Below are 23855 nucleotides of genomic sequence, written 5' to 3'. Positions count from 1 at the left end.
GGGATACCTAGTCAGTTGTACAATTTTATTTCTCCTGATGGTAACTTAGCAAAACTCCTGAACCAAGTTGTAGCAGGGACCTTAAGGGTTGCACTATTGCCTGGGGCAAGTGAACTGAGCCGTTGGACAAGTTGAGCCTGCTCTAAAGTTGCCCAGCTGAGAGAGAGATATATTTTTGTTTTGTTGGTGAAAAACTGGAAGGAATTCCAGTAGACCTAGCCTGGAACTTATCTTTCTGGTTCATCCCCATTGTTTAAGAGAAAGACAGACAATTTATGGCAGATGGGCTATTAAAACTGAAAACAACTGCAAATCAATCATACTGTATTTATAGCCTAAGCCAATTGATCTGTGTTAAGATAAAATGTGAATGTGATAAAATGTGGTTTATATTCAAACTTCGGTTGGCTAGGATACCTAGGCCTTTTAAATCCAAAATTATTGACGAATAAATCAAATCAACAAATAGTAATGACAGGCTAGACTGTATATAGGCCTACACACGGATGCAACTTAAGGGTTTTGGGCGCAGGTCATTCCCATTCCTGGGCCTACATGTTGCAAGCACAACCCTGTTAGTTGACTAATCACAGTTGCCTGTGTAATGGGAAGTCCCCTGTTAGTCTAGTTTTAAAATATAATTCATATGAAAAAGTGCACGGTTTATGCAGTTTTACAGGGTTTACATCCTCCCTACAGGGCAAGGTGTTTTTCCAGGACTTTAAAACTATATGACCTGATTATAAAACTCTGTTTTCATCATAGCCCATATTAAACCGTTTCGCAACTGATTTATCACTTTGGCTGCGTTTACACAGGCAGCCCAGTGTACAGTATCTCGGCCAGAGCAATAGGATTAAATGGCTCGCGCTCTGTTCACCCTGACCAAAAGTTACTATTCCAGTGTAGCAGGTAAAAAAACKTATTAAAAAATCCCCTGCCTAATGGGACAACCACAGAGCAGGCTCAACTTGCCCGGCTGACATAAATTGTCTGTCTTTCACTTAAACAATAGGGATGAACCAGACCTGGCTGGGCCCACGAAACTGCGGTACGCCACTGTTTTCGAAAGTATTATAGAATATATGAAGATAGTGCCTTAACCACTGCATTGTTACTTTACTTTAAAATGATGTAATATAAATCATATTTTGTCTTTAAAAAATGTACTAGTACCCTTGATATTGCTTTCCAAAAAACATATAGAGCCATGGGAAAGTTAACGTGAGGCCTATAGATGCAGACAGAGATGGATATAGTTGGGCGGTCTGGCTCTTTCTCAATTGTTCAAAAAACCGCCCTCATCTTGGAGCCCAAGAGCCAGCTACATTCAGTCAAAAAAATACAATTCTTCCTCATTCCACAGACGTGAGGAATGGCATGCTGATATTTCGCTTTCAACAAACACAAAGGATTACTTTACTCCTTGAGTAATGCAATTTTATGGACTGTACTTTTCCTCATGTCATAACTTGGACTAGTGACTGACGTTAAATAGGCGGGGTGTGAACATACGCTGTATAAAAACAACAGGTAACGATGTAAAGACCAGTAGCGTCACTGGTGGATGGCGAAAGTCCTTCAAAATGGGCAACTGGATCATTAACCATGGACTGTCATCCTTCATACTGGTAAGAACATGACTATTACCTTAATCATCTTCGACAGTGTAGTCTATAGTTATTGTATAAGGTAGAAGAATGAGATACATTTATTTGGGCTGTTATCTGGACTGCCAGACAAAGCCCATCTGAGTGATGACCCAGATGCGCAATATCTCTCCAAATGCGCAAAATATATAATATAACTAGGGTTATCCTTACTGAAACCCTAAAATATATGTTATTTTTAAGAGTAAAAAATACAATTAAATAACATACAATAGTCACGATCCTGCTGTTTGGGTAATGACCTCCTCCTGGCTGGATTTACAGGTGGTCTGGATGGCCATCAACATATTCCTGTTCCTTTGGTTTTATTTCTTCTACGACTTGGGGGATCAGTTTTTCTACACACGCCACATTTTAGGGGTGAGTCTTACCATACTATTTAGGCCTTAGGTAGTATAAACATAGTACGTGCTCAATGATTCATGCATTTGACTTAAATAGGACAAGTATGCAATTTTCCGATGTCCGTTGAGTTTTTTTATTCTATATAATTGCAGTTTTAATTGAGTTCTACCTGTAGCTTACACCATTCCTAATGATAGGACAGATGTCAAAGAGAGTATGTATAGGATAACACATTACACAAGTTGACATGGGTGTCTTTGGGCTTTCAGTCTGCATTGGCCTGGGCCAGAGCCCCTGCAGCCGTCCTCAACTTCAACTGCCTGCTGATTCTGCTGCCCGTGTGTCGTAACCTGCTGTCTCTCATTCGCGGCTCCTTCATGGTAAGACTTTCTAGTGCCAGGGGCTGGGCCAAGGGTGGGGACATTCATTGTGCAAGTGTCTAATTTGTCATCAGAGAATATTGTGGCTGTAATTCCCTGTGTTCTGTAAATGACTATGTAGTCATATTGTCTGATGCCACCTATAACGGAACAGACTTGTATAGTTGAATTGTTTTTCTAATAGATGATAAAGGTTCATGGCCTTTAATTGACTTTGATTGTAATCTTCATTATGATTTTTCTTGAACGTTCTTGTGATGCTGTTTTAGTGCTGTGGGCGAACTATGAGGAAACAGTTGGACAAAAATATCAGTTTCCACAAGTTGGTGGCCTACATGATTGGGCTGATGACAGGTATGGAACACTTGCTTGCTGGTCAGATAACCAGCTGAAAACCCCTAACCTGAAGCCTTTTGCAGAGATACATACTCTACTCAATTTTATTTAACAGTACTTATGAAGCATGCAAGATTTATGTGACATTTTTACCAGTTTTATTTAGTCACCACAAAATATAACACTTTCTCATTGTGGTGAAGGCATATGCGATAATAAATCTATCTTTGTCTTTTTCACCCCTTGACTTATGCTAGATAAAGGGATACTGAAGCTAAATATTGACTTAGGGTGTATTGTATTATATGGGAAAGTCCTGACCTCGGAGAGACTAGAGCTCTCACAAAGTCTGTCTCAAGAAGGACAAAGGAAACAGCCCAGCCTTTAGAAAACATACAGTCCCGTGAAAAAGTATCCCTCTCTGATTCTCTACTTTTGCATATTTTTTATACTGAATGTTAGCAGATCTTCAACCAAAACCTAGTATTAAATAAAGGGAACTTGAGTTTACATATAACAAAAAATATATACTTATTTTATTTATTTAATTAACAAAGTTATGCAACACTCAATGCCTCTACGTGAAAAGTAATTGCCACTTTACACTCAATAATTGGTTGTGCCACCTTTAGCTGTAATGACTCCAACCAAATACTTCCTGTAGTTGTTGATCAGTCTCTCATATCGCTGTGGAGGAATTTTATCCCACTCTTGCATGCAGAACTGCTTTAACTCAGTGACATTTGTCGGTTTTCAAGCAAGTCCTGCCACAACATCTCAATTGGGATTAGTTCTGGACTTTGACTAGGCCATTCCAAAACATATATTTTGTTGTTGCTTTTTAACCATTTTCTTGTAGACTTGATTGTGTATTTTGAATCATTGTCTTGCTGCATGACCCAGTTGCCCTTTAGCTTCAGCTCACAGACGGATGGCCTGACATTCCTCTGTAGAATTATCTGATACAGAGCAGAATTCATGGATCCTTCTATTAAGGCAAGTCGTCCAGATCCTGAGGCAGGTGTCCCATTATGCCTGGCGAAAACCAAACACTGCATTCCACCAACGGTCAAGTATGGTGGTGGTAGTGTGATGGTTTGGGGATGCTTTTCTGTCTCAGGACCTGGATGTGTGTAAGGGGGCAATTGGGTGTTACATAACTTTGTTTATGAAATAAATGAAATAAGTAAGTAATTGTTGTGTTATCGGTTCCCTCAGGTTCCCTTTATCTAATACCAGGTTTTGGTTGAAGATCTGATAACATTTAGTATCACAAATATATAAAAGTAGAGAAAATTAGAAAGGGGGAAAATACTTTTTCACAGCACTGTGTGTGACACTTTCATTAGAACATGGGAACATTATTCCTCCAGTATCTTTAGATGTACTACTCAAGATAAACTACATGACCAAAAGTATGTGGACACAGCTCATCGAACATCTCATTACACAATCATGGGCATTAATATGGAGTTGTTCCCCCCTTTGCTGCTATAACATTCTCCACTCTTCTGGGAAGGCTTTCCACTAGATGTTGGAACATTGCTGCGGAGACCAACTAATTAACCTTCATTGACCTAAATGGATGTCAAATTTGGGTGTGTATTATCCTGTTGAACAAATATGATGAATCTCTATTCTCTGTCCTAAATGTTGCTGTTTCTTTTCCTCGTTTTTCTTTTCCTTTTCTTTTCCTCGTTTTTCTGCAGCTGTTCACACCATTGCCCATTTGCTGAATGTGGAGTGGTACTATAATAGCAGGCTTGGGGAGTATGATGACCTCAGCACGGCCCTGTCCAGCCTGGATGACTCAGGAAACACCACCTTCCTGAACCCAATCCGTTCTACAACCACTGTACGGCTTACAATTTTTTTTTTGATTTGATTTCTATTTTACCAGGTTGGTCTCATTGAGATTAAACATTTCCTTTGCAAGAGACCTGGTCAAAAAAGCAGTATATAAAGTTTCAAACAATTAAAACACAAAGTACTACAGTTTAAAATATCAGTTTACACATGTTTATGGGAGGATTGGTTCAGCTAGAGGTCAAAACATTGACAGCCCCCTAAATAGCTTTCCACCATAGATTTTACCCCTAGCAGCTATTGGCCATTGGAATATATATATATATATATATATATATATATATATATATTATAAATATATATATATATGTACACACACAACAGTTGAAGTTAGAGGTTTACATACACCTTAGCAAAATACATTTAAACTCAGTTTTTCACAATTCCTGACATTTAATCCTAGTAAAAATTCCCTGTCAGGTCATTAGGATCACCACTTGTGAAATGTCAGAATAATAGTAGAGAGAATGATTATTTTCAGCTTTTATTTCAGTCATCACATTCCCAGTGGGTCAGAAGTTTACATACCCTCAATTAGTATTTGGTAGCATTGCCTTTAAATTGTTTAACTTGGGTCAAATGTTTCGGGTAGCCTTCCACAAGCTTCCCACAATAAGTTGGGTGAATTTTGACCCATTCCTCCTGACAGAGCTGGTGTAACCGAGTCAGGTTTGTAGGCCTCCTTGCTCGCACATGCCTTTTCATTCTGCCCACAAATGTTCTATAGGATTGAGGTCAGGGCTTTGTGATGGCCACTCTAATACCTTGACTTTGTTGTCCTTAACCATTTTGCCACAACTTTGGAAGTATGCTTGGGTCATTGTCCACTTGAAGACCCATTTGCGACCAAGCTTTAACTTCCTGACTGATGTCTTGAGATGTTGCTTCAATATATCCACATAATTTTCCTGTCTCATGAGCCATCTATTTTGTGAAGTGCACCAGTCCCTCCTGCAGCAAAGCACCCCCACAACATGATGCTGCCACCAGCCGTGCATCATGGTTGGGATGGTGTTCTTCAGCTTGTAAGCATCTCCATTTTTCCTCCAAACATAACGATGGTCATTATGGCCAAATTATTATGGCTATTTTTGTTTCATCAGACCAGAGGACATTTCTCCAAAAAGTACGATCTTTTCCCCATGTGCAGTTGCAAACTGTAGTCTGGCTTTTTTATGGCGTTTTGGAGCAGTGGCTTCTTCCTTGCTGAGTGTCCTTTCAGGTTATGTCGATATAGGACTCGTTTTACTGTGGATATAGATACTTTTTTTACCTGTTTCCTCCAGAATCTTCACAAGGCCCTTTGCTGTTGTTCTGAAATTGATTTGCACTTTTCGCACCATAGTACGTTCATCTCTAGGAGACAGAACGCGTCTCCTTCCTGAGTGGTATGACGGCTACGTGGTCCCATGGTATTTATACTTGAGTACTATTGTTTGTACAGATGAACGTGGTACCTCAGGCGTTTGAAAATTGCTCCCAGGATGAACCAGACTTGTGGAGGTCTACCATTTTTTTCTGAGGTCTTGGCTGATTTCTTTTGATTTTCCCATGATGTCAAGCAAAGAGGCACTGAGTTTGAAGGTAGGCCTTGAAATACATCCACAGGTACACCTCCGATTGACTCAAATGATGTCAATTAGCCTATCAGAAGCTTCTAAAGCCATGACATAATTTTCTGGAATTTTCCAAGCTGTTTAAAGGCACAGTCAACTTAGTGTATGTAAACTTCTGACCGACTGGAATTGTGATACAGTGAAATAATCTGTCTGTAAACAATTGTTGGAAAAATTACTTGTGTCATGCACAAAGTAGATGTCCTAACCGACTTACCAAAACTATAGTTTGTTTACAAGAAATTTGTGGAGTGGTTGAAAAACGAGTTTTAATGACTCCAACCTAAGTGTGTGTAAACTTCCGACTTCATCTGTATATATATATAGTACTGTATTATAATGCTTTGTATGTTATTATAACTAAGGCACAGAGGTTTTACTAGTCAGGTCTGGTCATCAGAAAAAACACCTGGCACAGAGTAATTTTAGATGTCTTATAGGCATAGGCATAGAGGTAATGTAACTGACTTGAGTGTATTCTGATTGGCTCCTTCTGTCTCAGACGCCGACCCTCCTGGTGTTCACCACCGTCGCGGGGATCACAGGCGTAATCATCACGCTGTCACTCATCCTCATGATCACCTCATCCATGGAGGTCATCAGGCGCAGCTACTTCGAGGTCTTCTGGTTCACACACCACCTTTTCATCGTCTTCTTCGCTGGGCTGGTCATCCATGGAGCCGGGTAAGGCTCTCTCAGTCCCAGCTCACATTAATTTAATGTAGAAATATTTGTTTTAGATCAAGAGTAAATGGCCTTGTCCTTTGTCTACAGACGCATCGTGCGAAGTCAGACCACCACCAATCCACCACATAATGCCACCTTCTGTAAAGATCGAATAGATGACTGGGGGAAGATTCAGGAGTGTCCCGTTCCCCAGTTTGCAGGGGGGTTCCCACAGGTAAGAGATTCCTCAATGACACCTACAACCCAAAATAACTTCTGTGAATACCAGGCCTCATGGTAAGAGAATTGTCTCAGAAACTGTATATCCTGTGTTCCCTTGTCCCTACAGACCTGGATGTGGGTGATCGGTCCCATGATCCTCTATGTGTGCGAGCGCTTGCTGCGCTTCATCCGCTACATGCAGACCGTCAAATACAGAAAGGTGTGCACTGCAGTAACAAGTACATTTTCTTTGTAATTGACAATAATTGTGTTTTCCATTCCATTAACAGATAATCAACATCTGTCTCTACAACTCTCCTCTCTTAGATAGTTATTCGACCATCCAAAGTGTTGGAGCTGCAGCTGGTGAAGAACGGTTTCAAGATGGACGTGGGTCAGTATGTCTTCCTCAACTGCCCAGCCATCTCCCAGCTGGAGTGGCACCCCTTCACCATGACCTCGGCCCCCGAGGAGGACTTCTTCAGTGTGCACATCCGCTCCGTGGGCGACTGGACCCAGAAACTAATCAGCATTGTGGAGCAGCTTCCTGAGGGGGCTGAGGGACCCAAGTAATTTACTCCTCTTTATAGAAAAGCAGACAATGGCTTATTCTGTAGCAGCAAGATCCTCAGCTCAGTGGATAAGGATAAGGCGCATCAATGCAGAATTTCTGTGATAAAGTTACATGCACAGATTTTAAATTGGAAACCATTCCTGAATGCATAGGAATTAGGCTTAGCTGGTCAAATCTTTCTGCCCTCCCTTCCTGTTTGCCATTGCTCGACCTTTGACCTGTCCCTCAGAATGGGTGTAGACGGACCGTTTGGTACGGCCAGTGAGGATGTGTTTGACTACGAGGTTGCCATGCTGGTTGGCGCTGGCATTGGAGTCACCCCCTTCGCCTCCATCCTCAAGTCCATCTGGTACAAATTCAAAGACTCCAACCCAAAGCTACGCACCAGAAAGGTAGGGAACACATTGATACTCTATGGCTTTCCATTGAAGTGACTAACCAGACAGCTTTAATGCTGCTAACCAGTCTAGCACGTTTACAAAGTGGAAAGATTCCATGATGCACCTGAATGTTGTCTGACACAAAGCATTTTTTGTTTCTTAAGCAAAGGGTCACGTAAACCTTGGATTCTTTCTATGTGAACATGCTCATTTTTCATGGACTGTTGCCAGCATGGCATGTCATGCCTTTGTTTGAAATCACATTCTCATGTTTACTTCCTGGTTGCAGATCTACTTCTATTGGTTGTGCAGAGAGACGCATGCCTTTGAGTGGTTTGCAGATCTGCTGCAGCTGCTGGAGAGGGAGATGGAGGAAAGAGGCATGGGAAGCTTCCTGACCTACAAACTCTACCTCACTGGATGGGATCAGAGCCATGTACGTGAGGCAGCATACATACACCCACCAACAATCTGTATTACCATATTCCACTGTGAGACATGCAGTAGTTGTGGTAGCGTCTGTTCACTATCTTTCTTCCCCATAGGCAAACCATGTGATGGTTCATGCGGATGCGGACACAGATGTGGTCACTGGTCTGAAGCAGAAAACCAACTACGGCAGGCCCAACTGGGATAAGGAGTTTGAACAAGTGCGCAAAGAGAATCCAACGTAAGTTTGTTTACAACACATTTTGACATGACAGTATTCCCCTTATAAATCCATTTTGGACATTGCAGTTGGTAGTTAATAGCAGTGGTATTACTTCTAAAACATATAGCTTGGTGTGTACCCTACATTGACTAAATGACTATATATTTTGGTCTCTTATCAATGTCCACAGGTCAGTGGTGGGCACATTCTTATGTGGCCCTGCAGTCTTGGCTACTGTCTTGTCAAAGAAATGTGTCAAATACACGGATGTCGATCCCCGAAAGACCAAATTCTACTTCAACAAGGAGAACTTCTGAGCAAAACAATGAGCAAAACAATCTGCTCCACTTGAAGGAAAAGCTGTATCTTTGGTCTTCCAAAATGTTGGCAACAGAGATGTTTTTAGACCATTCATCTGAACACAATGAACGATGACCAATCCTGGTACGTTGTCTAATATTTCTTTCACATAGGATTCACAGTATTTTTTTTATTTCTTTATTTAATTAGGCAAGTCAGTTAAGAACATATTCTTATTTACAATGCCGGTCTACCCCGGCCAAACCCGGACGACGCTGGACCAATTGTGCGCCGCCCTATGGGACTCCCAATCACGGTCGGTTGTGATTCAGCCTGTAATCAAACCAGGGTCTGTAGTGACACCTCTAGCACTGAGATGCAGTGCCTTAGACCGCTGCGCTACTTGGGAGCCCACCACAGTATGTTGCCTGTAAAAACAATTGGACAATGTTTATATGATCCCCTTTCAAACAGCCCCATCTTTACCACGTTTCTTGTCGGCATTCATATTTTATTATAGGAATTACTTAGGCAGCAACTGAGCAAGACACATTCAACTTTGACCATGTTGTTGCGACCGTTGTCATGATAACCTGGTGCAGCAAGCAGCATTGAGCTCGCCAGTTTGTAGTGTAAGCATCCCCTTGGCATTTCCACGCCCAGTGGCTATCAGTGGGAGAAGATGGAATGAGATGGATTTTGTCTGAAATTCTCTCGCATTTTCACATCGATGAAACATTTGATCTCAATACAGTTTTATGTTCCAAAAAGATAATCTGTTACGAACTGAGTGGACTAAGTTTTGTAGATTTTACCCTTTGCCAAAGTTGTAAAAAATTGTGTTGTTTAGAAGGAGCGCAAAGGTGAATTGAGTTATTGCACACACGCACTTCGCAGAGTAGGCGTTCCCTAACGGAAATATGCAAATGTTTGTTAGAATGCACCAATAGGATCTCACTAGCTCGTGCTTGGCTCTGCCCACCTCCTTCCTTGTTCTGCCCACTATGACTCATTTGTTCCCAGTGGAAATGACAGGCTGTGGTCCATCTTGGGTTAGTTTAAAAAATCTTTGTTAAACTTCTGGTTCATTCAGTCATTCCTATGGGGAAAATTAATGGAGAAAGAATAGGGTTTTGGGATGAATGCCAGAAATTAGGTTTGAGGTTAACACAGGCTTAGAAGATCTTATACATTTTGTTCTATGATATATTATCAGTCAGTTAACATGACCTTAATGCATCTTGCAGCCTTAATGTGCTTTGTTGTAATTTTTATTACATAAATGCTTCAAAATTCACAAAAACGTATGTTTGCTGATGAAAGTTATCTCATAGAACAAAACGTATACGATCTCATAAGCCTGTGTTTACCACAGACCTTATTTTCAGCATTTATCCCCCCAAAACACATTTCCCCATAGGTGTTGGCCAACGAGCCATGGTGGACTCAGCCTCTGTTAGTGCCTACAAAAGACACCACTACTATTGCGCTCTATTGATCATTTTTACATTTCTCCGATAGGACAAACTGCAATGCACTGCTTTCATTTGTTCACATTCACAAACAGCAGGGGTGGAAAAAGTACCCAATTGTCATACTTGAGTAAAAGTAAGATATATTAATAGAAAATGACTTAAGTAAAAGTCAAAACTTGAGTAAAAGTTTCAAAGTATTTGGTTTTAAATATACTTAAGTATCAAAAGTAAATGTAATTGTGAAAATATACTTAAGTATCAAAAAGTATACATTTCAAATTCCTTATATTAAGCAAACCAGACGGCATTGTTTTGTTTTTTAAATTTACGGATAGCTACGGCCACGCTCCAATACTCGGACATCATTTACAAACAAAGCATGTGTTTAGTGAGTCCGCCAGATCACAGGCAGTAGGATGACCAGGGATGTTCTCTTGATAAGTGTGTGAATTAGACCATTTTCCTGTCCTGCTCAGCATTCAAAATGTAACACGTACTTTTGGGTGTCAGGGAAAATGTATGGAGTAAAAAGTACATAATTGTCATTAGGATTGTAGTGAAGTAAAAGTACTCAAAAATATAAATAGTAAAGTAAAGATACCCTAAAAAACAACTTAAATAAAAATACTTGAAAGTACTACTTAAGTACTTTACACCACTGACAAACAGTAAGTTAGAAACTCGCCATACTTGTAAATAATTACCTTGTAATGTGTTAAATTTTCCTGTTATGGTTAATAAAAAGTTGGCTACAGTTGAACTCAAAACGTCAGATATGTTCTAGTAATTATTTGAACTGGCTAGCCAGAACTTTACTAGAAAAACCCCTTTCATTTCCCTACAGGCTTTGGTCAACAAGCCATGGTGGAGTTGATACCTTTCAGAAAAGTCTGCAAAAAGTTGGGGGCATAAATCTTGGACTGAAAGCTGGCTGCCTCAGTGACTATATGGGTGTGTTACATAACTTGAATACCTTTTTAGATTCTACCTCTTCTACAGAAAACCAACAAGCCTTGCACACAGAGACAAAAGCTTTGTTATATCTGCACTACTCAGGGATTGGCTGGCTCCTTTGCTTCCCGCTTTTCACAATGAATCATGATGTATGAAGTCACTTACTGTTAATAATCGAAGACCTTTGTACAGAATAGCTCATCTTGTTAAAATGATTGCCATTAAATGACACATGGATGAGTAAGATATTCACTAAAGTGTAGGGAGTTGTTTGGTAGGTTACCTGTGATGGAGTGGTGTTACATGTGGCCCAGGCTAACCATTGGATTTTGTTTGCCCCCCACATTATCTAAATATTGGAGATTTTGATAAGGGAAATAAGATTTCTCTAGATAGCAGAGAAATCAAAGTCACTCTTCTTGGGGGCAATTTCTACACTACTTTATGGGGGTGTAACAAAATGTACACTGCCAATGTACCGAATATTTTTAATTTTCTTTTACAGAAATGGTAGCTTGGGCAAGATAACTGATACACCCACCTTAGATGCTTAAGTGTTGTTTTGTGCTTTCAAGGGGTGTGGCCACAGAAGGACACAATACTCCTACATTAAAGCCCTATAGTATAATCAATCTCCATTTCCTTGTAAATGACATGACTGGAAGGAAAGGAGGGTGAGGCATTGCCAGTCAGCCAGGGAATGTGTTCCAAATCAGATAGGAATTATGTTCTTATGAAGTGTACTTCCCTTACAATTATGTAACAGGGAAGACTCCATGTTCTCTCTGACCCTACACAATTATTTCACATTCTTTTTTGTCTTGATTCTGTCGCTTTTATAAGCAAATAGATCACTTTGTAGTCTAAAATGACACTTTAATTCTCTTCTGTACATACCAACAGCTCATCTGAATAAATACATTCATGCAAAAATTTGTGAACAGTATCTTTTGAAAAGTTTATTTAATTGAACAAATATCCAGACAGGCAACAGGTTTCAGCCACAAAATGAAAAGGGTTGGGCATCACGTAACATCCAGCAACGCTTCTCTCAGTTGAACTGACTATGAAGTGTTCCCCTTCAAAAGAATAACAGACATTTTTCAAATCACTAACACTTCAAACTTCCATTAAAAAAAGCCCATATAATACAAAACAATCTACAAAATGTTTGAAGTGAGGTGACGTCTTCTGATCAATCCAACGGCGAGGTTACAGGGGGAGAGGGGTGTCGGGGTCCTGTGACAGTCTTGAAAACACAACCAGGAAGGGTCAGTATTCTCCAGGGAGATCATGTGTAGATTAATTAGAGGGTGTTCCACAACTGAGCCACAATGCAAAACATGCTGACATCGCCACTGAGAAGACAGAACGCTTAATCAAGGAAAATGGAATCTCACATCACTCGTCATGGAAAGGGGGAATTACCTCACTTGAGAGGTAATTCAGTGCGTTCAGTGATGTAAAATTGTTCTGAATAGTTCAGAAAGAAATACAACGACTAGCGATGCCACAATGCCCGTCTAGCATATATGTTCTACATCATACAGTTCCATCTGAACGTTCTGCAATGTTACATCTTTGTGAACAAACCCCATGTGTTACCTTGAGCCTATGGGTGTGGGTGTGTGGGTGGGGTTATTCAGGGTGCCCCGGTGGTCTTCAGGATCTGCTCTTTGAGGACGAGGATGCTCTGCCTCTGTTCTGGGGGCAGCATGGCGATCTGTTCTGGGGTCAGCTGCAGCACCTGCATGATCAAGGCGGCCTGAAGAACATCATAGACAGACTGGTGAACCACACTGCTCTCAGATCAGATAATAACAGTAATGTGAGAACAAAAGACCGCAAAAAGCATGATGAGATGGAAAGTCCAATCTTTAAAAATAGTTATCAGCTAAAACTAGTTTACAGTGAAAATGTTAAGATTTTTCCATGGAATAACTACAGAATGTAGTGCAGACCATGTCAATCTTGATAGTCCAGTTTCTCTAGACAGCAGACAATCAACCATTATCGTTTACCATCTATCCAGGCATTTTGATGTCATTGTGAACCAGTGACAAGCCACACCCACCTTCTCATGGTCCTGTGAGGTCACCTGGCTTTGCCCTGGGCTGAAGCTACCTCCGGACTGTGGTGTACCAGGACCCTGAACAAACAGTTATTAGAGCAGTTTTCATTGACATAGCATCTACTGTAGTAAAGACTTAGCTGTAGGTAGTCTGTACCGGTCTGGCAGGTGGAGGGGCATTAGTATTCATGGTGTGAGGGGGGGGCCCCTGCATTCCTTGTGCAGTGGGCACCCTCTGGCCCGACACTGGTCCACGGGGGTCCACCGCTCGGGGGTCCCGACCTTGAGAAACAACAGCCATTCCTCACCAGGTTACTCATTCATTGCTGATCAGACCTAACTAGTTTAAGCACAGGCGCTTGTCCACCTGTTTTGTACATAGTTCTAAATGATGGCAAAAATGCTCTTTATAAAATGTCTGCTAAGAGGAAAAAAAAAAAAAAAAAAAAAAGTTGTTAATTGGACTTGTTAATACTGTGATTTGGTTACCTCTGTTCTCCATCGGGGGTCCCCTGGGCTCCATCATGGGGGGTCCCCGCTGCTCCATCATGGGGGGTCCCCGGGGCTCTCCCATCATGCCCCTGGATTCACCCATGGGGGGTCCCCGGGGCTCTCCCATCATGCCCCTGGGTTCACCCATGGNTCCCCGGGGCTCTCCCATCATGCCCCTGGGTTCACCCATGGGGGGTCCCCGGGGCTCTCCCATCATGCCCCTGGGTTCACCCATGGGGGGTCCCCTCATGTCATGGGGTGGCCTCATGTCCAGAGGAGGCCCGCCAGCCATCTGGTTCATGTGCATGGGGGGCCCCTGGTGTGGTGGGGGGGCCCCGATGAAGCCTCCTCCTCGACTGGACACAAAGAACACGGAATAAGAGTCATTCAGACATTGAGAGGTGCTATAAGAATGCAACAGATTAATTCAAATGACGAACTACACAATGGTGCTTCTGAGTCTATGGCTTTTCCCTAGGGCTGTTACGGTGACCATATTACCGCCGGTACTCAGCGCTCTATTGTCTCTCTAAATCACCGACTTCAATACAAATTAAATCGAAAATCAAATCAAAACACGAGAGCCCTGGCATTCAGAATAATAGGATGACCTGTTGCACAGCGAGAGTCAGAACCTCAGCTAGTTGATGCATGGAATAAAGTGTTCCTGTTGTGCAACATTTCTATAGGCTATGCTCTGCAATGGCGTGAGAAAACAGAGTTGAGATGACCTCTATTAAAAAGAGGATCCATCAGCTTTCTATAGGCTAGACCCTTACATACAGTACCAGTCAAAAGTTTCAATTGACTGATTTCCTTATATGAACTGTAAAATTGTTACATGTGCGTTAATATTTTTGTTCAGTATACAAAGTATTGACTCAGGGGASTGAATACTTATAGTACCAGTCAAAAGTTTGGACACACCTACTCATTCAAGGGTTTTTCTTTATTGTTACATTTTCTACACTGTAGAATAATAGTGAATACATCAAAACTATATAATAACACATATGGAATCATGTAGTAACAAAAATAAATTGTTAATAACAAATCAAAATATATTTTATACTTGAGATTCTTAAAATAGCCACCCTTTGCCTTGAAGACAGCTTTGCACACTCTTGACATTCTCTCAACCAACTTCATGATGTCACCTGGAATGCATTTCAATTAACAGGTGTGCCTTCTTAAAAAGTTAATTTGTGGAATTTCTTTCCTTCGTAATGCGTTTGAGCCAATCAGTTGTGTTGTGACGAGGTAGGGGTGGTATACAGAAGATAGCCCTATTTGGTAAAAGACCAAGTCCATACTATGGCAAGAACAGCTCAAATAAGCAAAGAGAAATGACAGTCCATCATTACTTTAAGAAATGAACTTTGAATGTTTCCTTATAGTGCAGTCGCAAAAACCATCAAGCACTATGATGAAATTAGCTCTCACGAGGCTTGCTTGGGTCAAGAAACACGAGCAATGGACATTAGGCTGCTTTCAAAACTAGGAAATATCAGACTTCAGTGCGTTCAAGACAACTGGGGTAATCCAACTCGGAATTTCAACTTGGGAACTCTGGCCTCTTTCTATAGCTCCGACCTGAAGATTTGACCTCTTATTTTTCCAGATGTCTTGAACGCACCAGTAGCCTATAGGCCCAAGATCCCAATTGAGAGCCCATAGCCTACAGAGCCTAGTGAAATGTGTGCTTATAAGCCAGTCATTGCACAAACGCATGTGAAAACAGTTTTGAATTAGCCACTATATAATAAGTGGATCCCAGCTTTCTCATGCTGCTATATTTATTACATTCAGAATGACAAAACAGTGTAGCCTACATGGCATATTGAAAAAGTTCCAGGTAACCTCTATTCGAGTGCAGACTATAGACTTTTTTAAGGGGTTGGCCACTAAATCTAAAATAATTCCACACATTAGTTGGCTAATGTAAAGACCAGATTAAAATTGAGAATAGTGCGTGGGAATATTATCAAGTGCTTGTCAGATTGTGAATGAGAGACTGATGTAGTGTGTGCAGCCTTCAAAAGAAACAGTGCGAAGTGCTTTCCTTTCATGACACTTAATTTTTTTTTTTTTATAAATCACCATTCGTTGAAACATGCAGCCTTATAATGTATTAAAGATATAAGGACGACTAGCATAAGGACGACTAGCATAAGGACGACTAGCATAAGGACGACTAGCATAAGGACGACTAGCATAAGGACGACTAGCATAAGNCGACTAGCATAAGGACGACTAGCATAAGGACGACTAGCATAAGGACGACTAGCATAAGGACGACTAGCATAAGGACGACTAGCATAAGGACGACTCAGAATATGCCACAGCCCTACTCTTCCCTCACCTGGGTTCGATGACCTCTCCTGTGACAGAGAGCAGGGTTCCTCCTCTGGGGTCGTTGGGGCCATCGCCAAGCAGACCTCTGGGAGGGATACCACCTGGTCCTAAGGGGGGAACACACATCAGTCAAACATAGACATGTACGAGGGACACCACACGACATCACTCACTACACCTTAATGCTTCATTCTATGGTCATATCACATCCCTCCCATAGGTCACACTAGACAGACAGACACAGACACCACAGGTCACACTAACCACAGCAGCGACACCGCTCATCATCACACCACAGACAGAGAGGACCGAGGGACAGCGGAACAGGGTAGTACTCTACCAAAGAGGGAGGTCTCGCACAAAAGGAGCACGGCACATCTTTGAAAATGATCTGCATTCAAGTGGTTTGCCTACTTGTACGTCTGGTCACGTCAACAGAAGATGCGTTAGTGACATAAAACAGACCACGGGGGTGTTCTCATGCAATTACAAAAACAGCAGGTCAACGTCTACAACACAGATACGTGCTAGAAAAAAATGCATTAATCCTATTCCTCCAAATGGAATTTATATTTGTTCATACGGGCCTAAGGAACATTGTGCAACTACAGTAATCACCCAAGTCATTAAAATCACCCTTGTACCTTGGGACTATTCAGTCATAATTTGCAGTTGCACCAAACTCATCTCCCAAACTATGACATGACAGGTTTTTATAACAATGGGTATTGTTAGCCTGAAGCAAACCCATATTTCTGTAACTGTATGCATGACTATGGTTGTGGCGGGTTAATTAACATAATATTTAGCGGGTTAATTAACATAATATTTAGCATCTACACAACCTACAAGCCACTGATACAGATCTTTGGAACATCTACATTTTTAAAAGTCTAATAAATCAATGTAATTATAGCCTACACCTTCACAATAAATCCATTAATTATATTAGACAGGTCTAAAGAAACACGATATGAAGAAAATGTAGTCTATTTCAGAAGAACAGAATAGCATACTCAGTTGTCCTTATGTTAGGTCCTGATCTGGCTATGCCATATACTAGTTCATTTAGTAGACAATATTTGCTTAGAATTCCATGGCATTATTTTATAGTATGAAGAACACAATTGAACAAAGCTGTATAAAATAGAAAGGATATTTTCTCCAAAACGATTTGAGGGAGTGCGATGTGCTATTCTGTGTTGAGTGGTTAACAAAGAAACAGGTACTCATATATGCTTAATTTAAAGTTATTAATGTAACTTTAGTTGCGCTACAAACATTGGGCTATACGTTTAGATTTTTTATACATTGTAAGGCTGCATGATGGGACTCATGAGGATTTGAAAAAAGTTGCTTGAAAGGCATGAGCTCTACTTAGTTTTTTTGGGCAGGGTGTACAAACTACATCAGTCACAATCTGACAAGCACTTGATAACACCTAGAAGTTTACTGCGGCATCCCCTTTGTGGCCGTAATGCAACTATTAGGCTATTTCTTCACATTATAAGCGCACATGGTAGTAGGCTATAAACGTGAATATTCCATTAGCAGGAAAATACTATTATCAAAAGTGATCGCAAATGCAATTATGCATGTAATGCTTTTATTATAAAAAGGTGCATTTTTAATGGTGAAAATGATCTTCCCCAAACTTTAAACTCACGCGCTGTTTATGTATGCCAGTTAATCCGCTTTACAAGGGGTGTAGAGCCTAAAGTGATTAATTTTAAGACATTTTCTGGCCCCTTTTGTTGATACAAACCTTAACCAAACATAAAGGCCCATGAGTTAGGCTACATGAGGTGTGCAACTATGATTCGGAAGATTTTTTTTATAAAAAATGTTTAAATCGATTTAAAAATATATATATTTTTTAAAGGCATTGTTTCTTATGATGGGCATCATTCACAGGTGATAATATATAATTCACAAGTGATAGGCTAATATTGTCACCCCTCCGACTAATCTTGATTTAATCTTGTCTTTGCATATACACGTGAATTTTTTTTATATTTATTTTTTATAGAATGTACCATTATGCACCTGTATCAAAACAGGGGCAGCGGGGGAAAAAATGTGTCATCTATGGACGTAAATAGCGAATGGAGGATGCTTTTCCTGTGGTTCATAATCATGAAAATAAGCAATGTGCTTAATATTAGGAAAGTTGAAAAATATTAAAGCCTATAGAAAGCTGATGGGAACCTCCTCTCTTTACTAGAGGCCATCACTTTGTTCTCATGCATTTGCATAGCATATAGAAATGTTGCGCCACATGAGCTCATGGGCTCTCATCAAGCGATTGATTAGATTTGACTACATTTGCATTGATGTCAGAGTGATTAGAGGGACAAGAGTGCTGAGTACCAGGCAGGCAGTTAGCAAGTTTGGTATGCTACTAATGTCCAGCAGCATCAGAGCTTGGATATTCCTAATCACTGTGACTAAATGGTCACGTGGAATTTGACTGCCTTCATGACAGCCGGTGTGGTGGTAATACGGTCACAGCAACAGCCCTATGCATGACCAGTCAGATTAATAAAACATTTATAAATGACCTAAATGCATTTATTCTGACAGGACGCCTACTCAACTACTGCTCTTGTGAGATGTTCCTCAAGTTCGACGTGCAACTTCTGCCCTCAAAAGTTCCTTGTGTTTTACATAGCAAATATAAGACATAAGAGCGCTCCAGCCCCGGTCGTCAGGCTGTAGCCAGATCATAACAGCCCTGTTTGCCTGGCTGGAGTCTCAGGAGGCAGGCCGGAGCCTAGGGTTAGGGTGATACCTTGAGGTCGCTCGATAGCAGCCTGCCCAGATGATCCTACGGGTGAGTGCTGGAGGTTTCCTGAGCCAGCATTAAGTGAAAAGAACAGGAGACACACAACTCAGAGAGCAAAGCAGCAACACATAGGAGCATACCATCACATGTCACACTGACAGAGAGAAGACCAGACTTCACAGCAACAGTTCAGAGCATACAGAAAGCAGCACTAAATCGTAACTGATATGGATGGCTGAAGTAGATGAGGTGCATTTAGTGGTGAAAATGTTAAACAAATATATTGCAGAAAGAAATATACCTCAGTACCCCCCTCCAAAAAAAAAAAAGTCTCATTGATATCTACATAGTTGGACAATCCTATCTGATCCATTAAGTTATGTTTCTAATGGCAATGCTATGAGCATTTCCGCCACCCGAGTTAACCCCAGGCCTGAAGCTCTTCAACCACTAGTTCCCACTGCCACCTAGTGTCAACAAAGAGCAATGGAGAAAAGGAAGACATGAAAATAAAATCAGAGGGCAAAATGTGATAAAGCAAAGACTTAATTGGAAAATATATAAATTGAAGCACTGGGACCACTGACCAGGAATGGATGGGTGGGTGGGTGGATGGTGATGCCAAACATTTTTATTTTTTTAAATAGCCTAAATTGTAGACACAGGTATGTTAGATTACCTTGTCCCCTATCGATAAGAACGGACCTCCCTGAGGAATTCTCATACGTGGCTGTATCCCGCCTGGGGTGAAATGGCAAAGGGAAGCACAACAGGGGTGCTCCTTTGACTTCCAGATACAGAGAGGCTGTGTGTGTCTCCTTACCTGGTGGTCCCACAGGTCCCTGTCCTGGCATGGGCCCAGGTCCCCCACCCATGGGAGGGGGCTGCATCATCTGAGGAGCTCCGTTCATGTGCATGCCCGGCTGACCAGCACACACAACCAGACATTAGCACAGGGAACAGCAGACATGCATCGTGTAACAATTATCAAAAAATAAATATTAAATCTGGATCCTAGATTTAGCTTTAGAGATTGTGTAGGTTGATCTAATATATGTAGAAAACGGCCAGATGACTTAAGTTGATCTAAATTCTAATTAAATGACACAATTTTGCTAGCAGTGTGTGAGGTGTCATCAAAGTGGATTCACCATGGGCTGTGACTGGGAGACTGGAGCATTGGCCGGGGGAATAGGCTGGTTTGCCACAGGCACTGGCCCAGCTTGACTGTTGGGAACCAATGGCTGCACTGGGGTTTGACGGTGAAGCATTTTCTGCAGTGGGGGTCAAACAAAGGAACATCCAGGTTACACGTTGACACCTCTCTCGACGAGAACATGTGCAACCAATATCAGCTCTGAATGACTTCATGCTCAAAGAGAAAAGCCTCTGACCAGCTATGCTCTAAAGTCAGTAAGACATCCACAACACTGGTGCTTCCACCTAACCCCAAGTTGAACAATACTTCAGAATAACCAAGTCTCACCAGGGCAATCTCAGGGTCTACGATCCTCATGACAACCTGGGCCTGCAGCAAAGCAAAGGCCAGTTGGGGGTTCTGCAACAGCATGTTCCTGGCCTCCTGGGGACTGTTTTGCACACACAGCTGGAGGGGGTAATTACACCACAATGTGAGTCCAATGTATTCCAATTAATTTGTCTTTGGATTATCCACAAATGACCGTCGAGGCATGGACTATCCTGCTATAATGTGATTATATACAATCTCAATACAAGGATAGTGGGAAAACAGCAGCAGTCACTGTGCATAGAGTCTATAGAGAGAACAGACTCACCTTCATCTGTTTCATGAGCTCAAACATCTGCTCTGGGGGCAAACTGGCCACAGCTCTGCTAATAGACTCCGGAGCCTCGTCTGGCATGATGTTGTCCCCGTAGGGAGACTCAATAATGGGGGCTCCTGTCCCCAAACCTGGGGGACGACAACAGAAGATATGTCCTAAGAGTCGTGCTGAGAGCTAACATCTCTGCCAATTATTGAGAAGCAGCAAAACATGGCCCATCTGCTCTTCAAATTCTCTTAGTGGTTAATAGTGCACTGCAGTGTGGTTAATAGCGCTCAACAGTGGATACTTACTCTTGAGCTCCTCTTTGTTTTTTTCACTAGCAGCATTGTCGACACGGAGAGCTCGGCCGCTGAACTCTCTTCCGTTCAGGTTCCGCATGGCACTGAGGGCCGTCTCCTGGTCCTGATACTCACAGAAGCCATATCCCTTCGGCTTGCCTGTCTCCCTATCATACACCAACCTAGAAGAGAGTCTAGGCTTACAAACCATTTTCACAGGTATCATAAAAGCCAGCCCCTTCCCCCCGGGGGAGACCTGGGCTCATGTCGCTGAAGGCTAGGTCCCGTATCCCCAAAAACATTTACCAGCTCTTTGGTTAACCTACWTCCGATAAACTTTTACCGTCACAGAAGGCAAATTACCATCCGGAATGCCTTACCAGTTGGTACAGGTTACAAAATGTGTGAAAATAAGCATTTATATCCAACATTTCCATAGTTAACAAAAATCTGGGACAGCGCATTCATCTCGCCTGGCAACTACTACGGAGAACCAGGACTTGTGAGAGCCCGCTTCGTAAAATGCTGATCTCAACTTTTATTTTACCGTACACATATAACTCATACCGACTGGTAAGGCCTTCCAGATTATAGATTCTCCTTTGGTGATGGGAAGTTTCTCAGAAATAGGTCAACCAGAAAGCTGGTAAATATATTTTGGGGGCTAAAGCTGGTGTTTAATGGGGTAAAAAGGAGACAGAGTGACACTAAGACTACTCACTTACCTAAAACTGACAACGAGACCGACTTCTGAAAAAATGTCTTTCAGTTGCTCCTCTGTGGCCTCATATGGAATGTTTCCCACTGGGAAATTGAGTAAGAGTTCCAGTCAGCAATTTGACTGAGTTGTAGAGAAACTTATAGAATACAAGAATCCTTGGTACCTAGATAACAATAAATGTTAACTGAAAAAAATTGCGTACACAGCCTGGATCGCAGGACTTTGGCTAGTTAACGATTTTGGAAGCGCCAGACCTGTTAGTTCCCATTACTGTTGTCTGTGAAACAACAAACAGCAAATTAGCTAGCTAGCTAACCACCTGCTGCAGACAGCACTGCTAGCTATGTGATATAATTATGACCAAGACTATTATGACACCATTAGCAAGATATATAACTAACTAGCTATACACATAGCTAGCTAAGTGTAAACCTGTGTTGCAAACTAACTATACTGAACAAAAATAAACAAAAAGTGTTGGCCCCATGTTTAATGAGCTGAAATAATCTCAGAAATAAAATGTTCCATATGCACAGAAAACTTATTTCGCTCAAATTTGTTAACATCCCTGTTAGTGAGCATTTCTCATTTGCCAACATAAGCCATCCACCTGACAGGTGTGTCATATCAAGAAGATGATTAAACAGCATGGTCATTACACAGGTGCACATTATGCAGGAGTCAATGAAAGGCCACTAAAATGTGCAGTTTTGTCACAACTCCAGAGATGTCTCAAGTTGAGGGAGCATGCAATTGGCATGCTGACTGCAGGAATATCCACCAGAGCTGTTGCCACAGAATTTAATGTTAATTTCTCTACCATAAGCCATCTCCAATGTCATTTTAGAGAATTTGGCAGTATATCCAACCGGACTAAAAACCACACCAAGTGTGACCATGCCAGCCCAGGATATCCACATCCAGCTTCTTCACATGCGGGATCGTCTGAGACCAGCCACCAGGACAGCTAACGAAACGGAGGAGTATTTATGTCTGTAATAAAGCCCTTGTGGAGAAAAACTAATTCTGATTGGCTGGGACTGGCTCCCCAGTTGGTGGACCTATGCCCTCCCAGGCCCACCCATGGCTATGCCCCTGCCCAGTCATGTGCAATCCTGAGATTAGGGCCTAATGAATTAATTTAAATTGACTGATTACCTTACATGTATAGTTAGCCACAGTTTCGTGTGAACTAGATTATGGTTTTAGAGGAATCGCCATATAATGTCAACGTCTCCCGTCAACCCTGATTCTGGCTAAGCTTTCGTGATACTGACAGAGATTAATAGTTTAGCTAACGTGAGGCATACTATAAAAATAATGTTGATACAGATCTTGGAAACATTTCAGTGAAAACGCGTCGGCTAAAGGAAGCTAGCTAACGCTACTGTAGCGCGTTTTGCAAACTAGCCAGCTCGCTAGACTAGCGGTCACATAAGTACTAACTTATTCTCCGACATATATACACTTTTGAAACAACTAGTATTACTCTATAAATAAACGTACCAAATACAGAGCGCAATGAACGGTCAACAGCGGGATCTCTGCCAGCGGCAGCAACAACAGCAGCAGCTGCTAAAGTCGCCATTTTCGGGGAATGATAACGGTGTAGCAAAAGGAAATTCTACACTTTAAAGTGTAACACCATCCGGTTTATGAGTGGGCCTCGTTTGAATACCTATTTTCAAACGCATCCTTCATTTCTCCTTGCAGTGAGGAGTCATTGATATAATGAATGAAAGGAGCTAAACGTTTCCAATGTTGTCCACATAAAATAAACGATTTCAATAAAAGTACTGTATAAACGCAAATATCTTACTATCACATTTGCATACATGACTTCACATTTGGCGGGAAAAACACAGCAGTCTCTTTGTCCACTAGGGGGCGTCGTTTGTTGCAGTGCGTA

The 23855-nt window shown here is 41.6% G+C and overlaps 2 protein-coding genes across 6 annotated transcripts; one reads left to right on the top strand and one right to left on the bottom strand.

Moving 5' to 3' along the window:
* The first annotated feature begins 1369 nt into the window (after positions 1 to 1369).
* Positions 1370 to 12382, top strand: LOC111967421 (cytochrome b-245 heavy chain). 3 transcript variants are annotated; one of them, XR_011480315.1, is made up of 14 exons: positions 1370 to 1631; positions 1935 to 2030; positions 2285 to 2395; positions 2665 to 2749; positions 4441 to 4586; positions 6716 to 6897; positions 6988 to 7114; positions 7229 to 7321; positions 7429 to 7670; positions 7905 to 8067; positions 8345 to 8491; positions 8601 to 8725; positions 8898 to 9151; positions 11327 to 12382. XR_011480315.1 is itself a non-coding variant. In XM_070444742.1 (13 exons), exons 1-13 carry the CDS (start codon positions 1587 to 1589, stop codon positions 9022 to 9024), a joined length of 1689 nt encoding a protein of 562 aa, XP_070300843.1. In that variant the 5' UTR covers positions 1370 to 1586; the 3' UTR covers positions 9025 to 11254. The 3 variants fall into 3 exon arrangements, 2 of the variants coding, with proteins under 2 accessions (XP_070300843.1, XP_023848184.1); XM_070444742.1 differs by lacking the exon at positions 11327 to 12382 and having other exon boundaries at positions 8898 to 11254; XM_023992416.2 differs by lacking the exons at positions 1370 to 1631; positions 1935 to 2030; positions 2285 to 2395; positions 11327 to 12382 and adding an exon at positions 4251 to 4329 and having other exon boundaries at positions 2668 to 2749; positions 8898 to 11254.
* Positions 12381 to 23560, bottom strand: LOC111967422 (cleavage stimulation factor subunit 2). Of its 3 annotated transcripts, none has more exons than XM_023992417.2 (14): positions 23453 to 23560; positions 21951 to 22029; positions 21238 to 21407; positions 20936 to 21072; positions 20626 to 20745; positions 20291 to 20413; positions 19963 to 20062; positions 19146 to 19205; positions 16362 to 16461; positions 13997 to 14355; positions 13665 to 13789; positions 13511 to 13585; positions 13042 to 13201; positions 12381 to 12685 (listed from the first exon to the last, which is right to left on the bottom strand). In XM_023992417.2, the coding sequence occupies exons 1-13, from the start codon at positions 23532 to 23534 to the stop codon at positions 13079 to 13081; spliced, it is 1653 nt and encodes a 550-aa protein (XP_023848185.1). In that variant the 5' UTR covers positions 23535 to 23560; the 3' UTR covers positions 12381 to 12685; positions 13042 to 13078. The 3 variants fall into 3 exon arrangements, with proteins under 3 accessions (XP_023848185.1, XP_023848186.1, XP_023848189.1); XM_023992418.2 differs by having other exon boundaries at positions 12381 to 12515; XM_023992421.2 differs by lacking the exon at positions 19146 to 19205.
* Positions 23561 to 23855: the final 295 nt, after the last annotated feature.

The sequence above is a fragment of the Salvelinus sp. IW2-2015 genome, linkage group LG8, assembly GCF_002910315.2.
Source record: "Salvelinus sp. IW2-2015 linkage group LG8, ASM291031v2, whole genome shotgun sequence".
Classification (NCBI taxonomy): Eukaryota; Metazoa; Chordata; class Actinopteri; order Salmoniformes; family Salmonidae; genus Salvelinus; species Salvelinus sp. IW2-2015.
The sequence above is the reverse complement of the archived record's forward strand: the minus strand, read 5'-3'. Positions and strand labels throughout refer to the sequence as shown.

What these genes read in the sequence shown, in the direction of transcription:
- LOC111967421 (XM_070444742.1), top strand. Translation starts at nt 1,587, where the DNA reads ATGGGCAACTGGATCATTAACCATGGACTGTCATCCTTCATACTG. An exon ending in CATGATTGGGCTGATGACAG is followed by an intron (nt 2,750 to 4,440) that starts GTATGGAACACT and finishes GTTTTTCTGCAG; the next exon opens with CTGTTCACACCATTGCCCAT. An exon ending in TTGCAGGGGGGTTCCCACAG is followed by an intron (nt 7,115 to 7,228) that starts GTAAGAGATTCC and finishes TTGTCCCTACAG; the next exon opens with ACCTGGATGTGGGTGATCGG.